General features: G+C 33.1%; 1 protein-coding gene across 5 annotated transcripts in view; it reads left to right on the top strand.

Moving 5' to 3' along the window:
- The window catches only part of CHD9 (chromodomain helicase DNA binding protein 9), a 286,505-nt gene that overhangs the window by 166,386 nt on the left and 110,089 nt on the right, over positions 1-10,030 (top strand). For all 5 annotated transcript variants that reach the window (XM_021717459.1, XM_021717461.1, XM_021717462.1 and 2 more), the window contains 4 exons: positions 4,458-4,569; positions 8,292-8,438; positions 9,396-9,464; positions 9,548-9,603. In XM_021717459.1, the coding sequence (XP_021573134.1) occupies positions 4,458-4,569; positions 8,292-8,438; positions 9,396-9,464; positions 9,548-9,603 (384 nt within the window). The remainder of the gene's footprint in view (positions 1-4,457; positions 4,570-8,291; positions 8,439-9,395; positions 9,465-9,547; positions 9,604-10,030) is intronic.

Raw genomic sequence — 10,030 nt, 5'->3', positions numbered from 1 at the left:
TTTTTTTTTTTTTTTTTTTTGATTTGAAGTCTCACTCTATTGCCCAGACTGGTGTGCAGTGGCACGCTCCTGGCCACTGCAGCCTCAACCTCTTGGGCTCTGGCGATCCTTCCACCTCAGCCTTCCAAGTAGTGGGAACTATAGGCATGTGCTACCACACCTGGCTAATTTTTGATTTATTGTAGAGATGAGGTCTCGCCAAGTTGCGCAGGCTGATCTCGAACCCGCGAGCTCAGGCAATCCACTCGCCTTGGTCTCTCAAAGTGCTGGGATTACAGACTGAACCACCGAGTCTGGCCCAGAATGTATATTTTACATAATTTATTTAGCATACCAAATATTGAAAAAATGCCTTTTTTAAGCAGTATATCCGAGTGTGTTAACAGGCCTTGATTTGCATGTCATGGCAAATTATATTTAAGCAACTAAACCCTTCTTTTACTAACATTGTTCTTATCTATAAACTAGTTGAAAATACCTACTTAGGTTGGAGATAATCATTATCAAGTAGGAGAAAGTATCAAATATATATTTCTACTTCCTAACTTTACTTAATTTTGTTCCTGACTTTGCCATTGAAAATCATCTGCTCAAGTGCCTTAGGATAGAGCAGATAATCACAAGCAGGATAGTGAATACCTTTAGGAGGAAGGAGGTCCTTAGTAAGAAAGGCATGAAAGAAGCACTTCTGGGAAACAAATACTGTCTTCTTGATCTGGAAGCTAGTTGCAGATGTGTTTTCAATTGGTGAAAATTCATTGAATGGTACTCTTATGTGTGTGATTTTCTGTATTTATATTATGTTTAATATTAGTAAATTGTACTGTTAGGTTTATGGAAAATGAGGGATTGGATTATGGGACATTTTTAGGTTGTAACACCTATAAGATATCCATACGGATATGTCTAATAAGCAGTTGGTTATATGAGTCTGAAGCTTGGGAAAAAGGTCTGAGCTAGAGATAAGAGATTTGAGAATCTTCAACTTAAACTTCAAGATAATAAATTTAAGAATAGATTAATTAAATCTCCTAGGAGCAGTATATTTAGAGAGGGAAGAAGGCTGGAGACAAAACTTTGAGATGCACCAAAGTTTAAGAGACTAGCAGAGAAGAGTTGTCAATGACTAAGTCCTGCTGAAAACCAGCATTTAATGAGTAAATGGAGGAAGAGAAGCTAAAATTTAGTGAGAGGAAATTTAACAAGAACCAGAAGACTATTGTGTCAGGGAGCCAAGAAGGGTGCCAAACGGAAACAGTGATTAGTTACATTTGGTAGGTAAGACTAAAAAGTTAAGTTACTTAACTTCTCTAATCCTCAATTTTCTCTCCTTATAAAATAATAGTACTTGCCTCTCAGAGTGTATGAATAGCAAGTGAGAGAATGCCGTAAAGTTAGCACACAGGCTGACTCATCGTAAACACAGAATAAATGGAAGCTATGAATATGAAAAGTAGTTTCAAGAGTTCAGATTTTAGTGGGCTGAGGAATGAAACGGAAATGACTCTTGAGAACTATGGAGAAGGAGGAAGAACACAATCTAATAGTAAATATAGCCTTAAGGGAGACTTTTATTTTAGGAGAGAAACTAGAGAAGGAAAAGGGATTGGGGGGGTAGTGAGGAATAAACAATGAAAGTAGTCAGAGGGAATGAAATGTAACTATGGTTGGTTTCTTTTTCTTTTAAAGTTGTGGGGTACAATTCAGGGGTTAGGCATACAAAAGTTCATTATGCAGGTACCCTTGTTGATAAGGTTATGGTTGGTTTCTTAATGTTGTTTCAGAATAATTTTTCTATATTTCCTTTGGCCTCCTATTTCCAACATAAGCTATATTTTTTTACTCTTACTTACTTCGCATATTCAGAAGAGTGTAGATGAGACACCAAATAAGAATTATCATTATTCCGTAAACATGGTAAACATACCGATACAAGAATGATGTAGGGAGAAATCATTTTCCTTTGCCTCACGTCTATCTAGTCATACAGTCAGTAACCAAGTCCTATTTGCTCTGCTTCCACAATCAGAGATTCTGTCTTCATTTCTTCATCTACATTGCTATAACCTTAGATTATATTCTTCATCTCACACTTGAATTGGTTTTGTCTTACCACTGGTTTTTCTGCCTTGCATTTCACTTCCTTGCAGTAATATTGCTCCCTTGCTCAAAACTTTTATGCCTTCTAATTGCTTTATTTTTGTCGTTTATTCAAGATATCTCAGTGCCTATTTATTAAACATTTGCTGCTAATGATGTACAAGACAGTTTCCTTTTAAGTTTCTGCCTTGAGGATTTTAAAAACTGGTCTTAAGTTGTTAACTCTTTGCTTGTAACACAAGGATTTCTGGGATCTTCACCCTGTCTAGTTATCTAGCTCTCTGCTTTCTTCTCTGTCGTTCTCTGTGTGTTCCTGTCATGTTATTATCATTGCATATACTCCTAACTCTTCTCTGGTATCCCCCTGCCTGGAATGTACCCTACCTCTTCTTTCACAAGCTGTTAAGCATAATTGTTTAGTTTAGTTTAGTTTTAGTTGAGGTCACACTTTGTTGCCCAGACTGGTGTGCATTGGCATAATCCCAGCTCACCTCAGCCTCAGCCTCCTGGGTTCAAGTGATCCTTCCACTTCAGCCTCCCTAGTAGCTGCGACTATAGGTGCATGCCACCATACCTGGCTAATGTTTTGATTTTTTTGTGGAGATGAAGTTTCGCTATGTTGCCCAGGCTGGTCACAAACTCCTGGGCTCAAGCAGTCCTCCTACTTTGTCCTCCCAAAGTGTTGGGATTACAGGTGTGAGCCACTGCAACCTGTCATCACTTTAGTATTTTAGCTGTGATTATAGTCTAACTATGATATTTTGATCAAGTGACTTAATAAAGTGACACAAGGTTCACTAAAGCTTCAAGATCACTTTATTAAGTGATCCTAGAACCTAAGAAAATGCCTGGTTTATAATAATTTGAAGCAGTTACCATTAGTTGAGAAATTACTATGTGTCAAGACTGCACGAAGAGTTAATATATGTTATCCCACTTAATTATCATCAACAGTGGAGATACTCATTATAATATTCCTATTTTCCAAGCAGGGAAACCAAGGCCAAAAGAGATCAAATAATTTGCCCAGTGTCTCACAGATAGGTAAATGGTGGAGTCAGAGTTTAAATCCTTGACCCCGTGATTTACAAGTGCATGCTCTTAACCTCTGAGTTCTCCCATTTTAGTAAATAATTTTTTAAAGAATTCTGCTATTTTTGTGATAAATCATACCTGAAAGTACTTGGGGAATTTTAGCTTTGGGGAATTTTGCTTATTAGTAATTAACAGTGATTAGTAACTAGATTTAAGATTATGCCCCTTCATTTGTTGGAGCAAATAAGGAAATGTGCGAGTTCTGTACTTATAACTTTCTTCAAGAAAAAAAAAAAAGAAAGAAAACATACTTTCATTGTAGATAGTTCTATTTGCTGTGTATATGTGTAAATATTAATATATGTAAACATACAGATATAAACATGTACTGACACATACACACTCTAGGAATATAAAAAATAGTTCTTATTCTTTAGGAACATACAATACAGCTAAGATATGCCTTAATGTAAATGAAATAATTAAAGAACAATTAATCATTAAATTGTCTTCAGTGAGAAATTACTGTAGTGTAGAAGGAAGTAGATGCTTTTAGGGAATGGGTGGATTCAAAGACAATAAATGGAATTTGAATTTGATAAAAGGGAGAAAGGAAAAGCAGTCCTTTAGTCCAATTCTGCAAGATAATAAAATGGGTTATTTTATTATTAAATACAGTTATATCACTTGAAATTTTTCCCATGAAAAGTAATCTTGAGCCTAAAAAAACAGGTGATAGAACTGGATTGCCTTTCTGTGCTTAGAAATACATTAACTGAGCTGGGCATGGTTGCTCAAGCCTGTAATCACAGCACTTTGGGAGGCTGAGGTGAGGGGACTGCCTGAGCCCACGGGTTCGAGAACAGCCTGGGCACCTTGGCAAGATCTCATCTCTATAATAAATCAAAAAAGTAGCTGGATATGGTAGCATATGCCTGTAGTTCCGGCTACTTGGATGGCTGAGGCGGAAGGATTATCTGAGCCCAGCAGGTCGACGAGCATGTATTTCTAATGTATTTCTAAGCGCAGAAAGGCAATCCAATGACCTTGAGTGTGTGTGCCACTGCACTTCAGCCTGGGCGACAGAGTGAGACTCCAACTCAAAAAAAAGAAAAAAGAAAGAAATACATTAACTGTAGTATTGGTTTATATTCCATTAGAATCAAGTTTATGCTTTCAAAGTGTCATAATGAATATCAGGATAATTATCATCCTGGGTTGGACATGCAAGTGATATAAAATGAGTTTCACATGGCAATCTTAATTTGAACATTTGGGAAAATTAAGATGTCTTACTGTTTATTCTTTTCCTCTTAATACAGCAAACTCATTATTACTTTGGGTAAGAAACAGAAAAGAAAGAATGAGTCTTCAGATGAAATATCGGATGCAGAGCAGATGCCACAACATTCATTCAAAGACCAAGATGCTCAAGTGAGTATTAAAGTTTTTTTCTGAGAAATGAAACACTGTTAGAATTATCTAGGTAGCATAATATTGCCTTATGGATATTTACTCGGTAGTTTAGGAGTAAAAATACATTTTGTTATATGGTAGAACTTGTAGGGCAGCATTATTAAAATATGTTCTTAGTAATATTACCATCAGATATTAGATGTGGGAGGAAACTTATATATCGTCTCCAAACCCTTATTTTTCATATAATGAAACTGAAGCCCAGAGAAGTTAAGTAACAATACAAAGTCCTTTATGACTTTTAGCTTAGAGAAATATTTAGTGATATTAGCCTGTACTTACATAGTGCTTTTGAATGAACTTAATAATGGGGGTATTAATTTTTAAAATCACATAAAACTGGCAAAGCAAATGGATTGAATCATTTCTAGAAATAATTCCTTGGTCTGCTTCTATTGAAGAAAAGATAACTGATTATATTAAAAATCTCCTAGCATAGATATAAATACTGTGCATTTTGCCTTTTTTTTAATAGGTGGATATTTAAAATAACCCTGTGAAGTTAAAAATTTTATTTAGTGAAGGTCATAATAATTCAGGCCACCCTCTGCTCTCTATTAATTAATGTATGACTGTAGGCCGTAGGGGTGGTGGCAATTGTTGAATTATGGGGCCAGAAAGCCCCTGAATGGCCTTTCTTCTTCCTTATGCAGCTTCTTATCCAATGGGAGAGTAGTGGCTCAAGGCTCCTGGGCTGCTGCAAGAGTTGAGGTAAGGGCAGTGACTGAAGCTCCTATTATATGGCCTGGCTTTTTTTTTTTTTTTTTTTTTTTTTTTTTTTTGGTATGTTATCCTTAACTTAGGCAGACTTATATTTAACTTATTCAATATGATTAAACTTAGTTTAATTTTTACTAGAATAATGCTGGCCATTTTTCCATTATGTAATCAGTAAATGATGAAATGTTAGGATAGGCACATTTCTTCCATGTTTTTTACTATATAGTGTTAGTCTGTTTTGACAGGTATGTTGCTTTAACACACACACACATACAATATGGCAAGGGAAATAAATTTTTTTTAATAATTATAAGTCTATATTATTGATATATTTGTGTTATTATATATATAATGTAAAGGTCCATGTAGCTTTCAGCAACTATGGATTGTTTACATTTGAACTTTTGGAAACTAATTAAGGTTTGGGATCAGGCAGAAACCTAAAAATGTGATTTGGTACTTAATTTTGTTACCTGTAATCTTAATAGAAAATATTCCAGTAGTCTAACTATGTTTAGGGACCTAAGTTTTTTTAATACCTCTGCAGTAAATTATGCTTTTGGGATCATTAAAGGAAACAAGTGATGTGTTATCATTAGTAAAGTACTGTATTAGTCATTTAAAAGCATAATACTTCTGACCTCTTATGTGAAGTGCTGTGAACTGATCTTTTGAAGCCTTGAAGAAATAAGATGAAAAAAGCTAGAAATAAGAAATTAGAAGGGAGAATTTATCAGTATTTTAAATTGTGCTTTTAAGAAACATTATGATGGAAGAAAGCCAGAAAAAAAACATATTCACCAAAAATGTGGGTATTAGATTAGTTTTTGTATTTTTAATCTAGTAGAAATGTTGTGTGGCAGAGAAAGATAATTGGTGAGAGTGGCACCTTATTTGGTTTTTCCTAACTAATGTGTAAACTATATACTCTAGTGGAATATAATTTATAGTAAAATCATCTATGTTCCATAATTCATAGGCTTTTACATTAATCTTGTAGACTGATAAAGTCTTCATAGGATGAAGAAGCAGTTTATAGTTCTGTCTTGTGAAGATTTCTCTTGAGTACACTTTTGTGAGTTTAAAGGACTCTTTCAGGCAACTCATTTACTATTTACTAACAACTAAGTGAAGCATTTCTAAGTACTAATAGATGCCTAAGTGATCAGAAAGAAAACTAGTGCTGAAAACATCTAATAGAATTTTCTAAAAATGTGCTGAACTATCAAACTTCATTATTTAGAAGTCATGCCTAGTGAGACATCGGTAATACATGTAGTGTTAAAATAATAAATGTCACAGTTGTTTATTAACTAAAATTGTTCATGAACATTAAAATCTATGTGATACCCATAATAGAATTCTAAACATTCTTTTAGCCTAGTATTGGAGATCCACTGAATTCCTTCCACCCCCAGGAAGTTTAAATAATTCATATCTTTTTCAGAATAAGATATGGGATAATTAGATTGCTAGCAGTCCTTGTATTGTAATTCTTATATGCCACCTTATGTCTCGTGTATTAACGAAAGTGTTACTCTGAGGTTTGAAAATGTAAATGTTTTCATGGCCAAGAGATATTGACCCCTTCCTAAAATAAGTCATGGCGTAATGTACTGCATTTGACTGACCATATTAGTGCCTTTCTTTTTCTCAGTATTCCACTACTCACAAGAGAAAGAGGCAGAGGCATGATGTTTAAAGTCTATTGCAGGATTACTAGATACAAGTAACGATTTATCCCCACACACTTTAGGACTGACTCAGCTATTTTTGTCATGCCTATGAAAGTAAATGAAAGACCTGCCAAATTGAAGACAGGCAAAAGGAGAACACATGGGTTATTTTGCTGGTTCCATTTTTGGGCAATGCTGTGGAAGTTGCTAAATATATAGAGGAAAATGGAATGGAAAAAAGAAGAGTCAAATTTGCTAAGTATTGAGCAATAGAACAGTTGGCTGAAATATCCACCCAACAAGATTTTAGGGAAGTAAAAAAAGTAAGCCTAAGCCCTTTAGCCTTTTTAAATCAACCTGAGAATTTGTTTTTGTAGTAGAAACATCAAAAGATATATAACTTTGCTGTTGTTTTTTAAGTTCTCTTTGAAATATAAAACTTATGAAGCATATTAGATATTTAGGGAGGTAAGTAAAGCCATGTGTATTTGATTCCTGATTTTAAATTAATTAGGTTATTTAAAAATTATTTTATTACATGTAATACTTTGTAAAAGGTTTAATTTTGTTTGGTGACAGTGATGTTCTTTATATTTAAAGAAAACTAGTAAAGTTAGTAAAACAGTTTCTTCTTTCATTCAGATCTTAACTACTTGGTAGATTTAATATTTTACTATTTTATGTATTTCTCTAAAAACATTTAATTTCCTCTTCTAGGTTTATGCCCCCAATTAAATTTTACTTTAAAAGTGTGGGGTACAGTTCAGGGCCCAATTAATTATTTAACCAATATTCCTCTCATCTACTCTTTGGGTTTTGGGCAAAAACTGTAAAAATATTAATACTTTAAAATATATATTGCCCAAGGTGTAAAATAGTTAAATAACATGGATACCTTTTACTTTTAGCATTAGTTTCTAATGAATAGTAATGCAGTAATTAATAAAGGTATTACAAATAAAATATATTTTGTACAACCTGTGAAATAGTTTAAAAAAACTAGAAATCTGTTTATTCTTAGCAATTTCCAAAGAAAAGTTGTAAAGGTATTATTAATCTTTGTTATTTGAAATTGTAGGAAGTAAAACTGTAGGAAGATTGTAAGTCTGTGACAGAGGGCAAATTATAATCTTACTTTAATTAAAAAGAAAAATAGGAAGAGATGAATATTGAATGTAATTTTGAAAATTTAATACACAATATTGACAACTTTAGGTTTAATTATTTTAAAAATCTTTCCTTCAAAATAAATTATATAAATCTGATCCTTGTGGTTCATTACAGAAAAGAAGATCAAATCGACAAATTAAAAGAAAAAAATATGCAGAAGATGCAGAAGGGAAACAATCTGAAGAAGAGGTTAGAGGCTCCATGAAAATAAAAAAGAATTCAGGTCCTTTACCTGGTGAACAACCTTTACAGTTATTTGTGGTAAGCACATTTGATTGTTTGATATTTGATTATGGAATTATGATTTCAAAACATTTTAAACCAACATTAATTCTACAAAATACTTGCATTGTTTTTCCTTCTAAAATCTGCTCTAACTTATCCTCCTAAATTTCATTTCATTAGTTAATGGGCTCATTCAGATTAGAAACCTCTCCTTGTTTTCCGTTGATTCTTCATCCAAGTTCTCACTGCATTTTCTACCTCCAAAATATATATTCCTGATACTACTCGAAACTTGCTATCCTTTCTGGAGAATATTTCAACATTAATTATAAGTCTACTCACATTATTTTTCTGCTGAAAACTCCTCAAATAGTTTCTTAAAACTCATGAAAGTAGTGGTGTCTTTTTAGTGCAGTGCATAAAGTCCTTCGTCTGGATTTTCTGGCTTCATCTCCTGTTTCTTTAGAAGCACTGAGTCCCCTGTCTTATGAACATAGTTGCCTTAATGCCATATTTTGACACCTCTATGCCTTGCATATGCACTTTCCTCTTATAGAGTTCTTTTAATCCCTCTTGTCTGCATTGTGAACTAACCATTCATCTGCTAGCTGAGGGAGCTGAGACATTGGGCAAGTACTTATTCTGTTTATGCATAAATTTCCTGATCTTCAAAATGGAAATGATAATACTGGAAGTGATAATGGAGATGAGAATAGATTTAAATGAGTTAATATATGTAAAATGCTTAGAATAATGCCTAATATGTTAAAAAGTACTGTATGTTTACTATGATGATGATGCAGATGATGACAAGGACAATAGCAATGATGATATATTTTTTCAATTGTTGTACTTCTAACATTTAACATAGTATCCAACACAGAAGCTAAATAAATGTTTGTTGAATTTAGTTTAATTATAAACCTACAACACAGCAACTAAGAGATTTTTCAGAAAATGTTTCATCATTATTCTTTTTTCTGCCTCCCATAGGAGAATCCAAGTGAAGAAGATGCTGCAATTGTAGACAAAATACTATCATCTAGAATTGTAAAAAAAGAAGTAAGTAATAGTGCATTATACTTTATACTTTATAGTCTGTGGACTGTTGAAAAGAATCACAATTACTGATTTTCTTTTCTTAGATATCACCTGGAGTGATGATTGACTCAGAAGAATTTTTTGTAAAATACAAGAATTAGTAAGTATTCGAGTTAGAAAAATAAGAGAAAGATATTGATTCAAATATAAATAAATGTATATAATAATTAATGTATGTAATATATTAATATATTGAGTTAAAGTTATGATTTTAATTTTATCTACATTTTAATGATTATTTTACTATTTATACTTGCTTGAATAAAAATCAGTAAAAAGTAAAAAGGGTCTGTTTGAAAACCTTTCATGTTAAAATTAAATGGTTTTTCACAAAATATTAATTATTAAAAATGCAGAAATTTTTATAAGATATGCTTCTGCAGATCATACTGTTTTTATAAAAGACTTCTCTGTCTATCAGGAGTCCCAGCTACTTGGGAGTCTGGCAGGAGGATAACTTTAGCCCAAGAGTTTCAAGCCAGCCTGGGCAACATAGTGAGACACAGTCTCTTTAAAAAAAAAAAAAA

The sequence above is a fragment of the Carlito syrichta genome, unplaced genomic scaffold (assembly GCF_000164805.1).
Source record: "Carlito syrichta isolate Samal-C Ts95f unplaced genomic scaffold, Tarsius_syrichta-2.0.1 Scaffold309768, whole genome shotgun sequence".
Taxonomy (NCBI): domain Eukaryota; kingdom Metazoa; phylum Chordata; class Mammalia; order Primates; family Tarsiidae; genus Carlito; species Carlito syrichta.
Note: the sequence above shows the minus strand (reverse complement) of the source record. Positions and strands in the feature narration are given on the sequence as shown.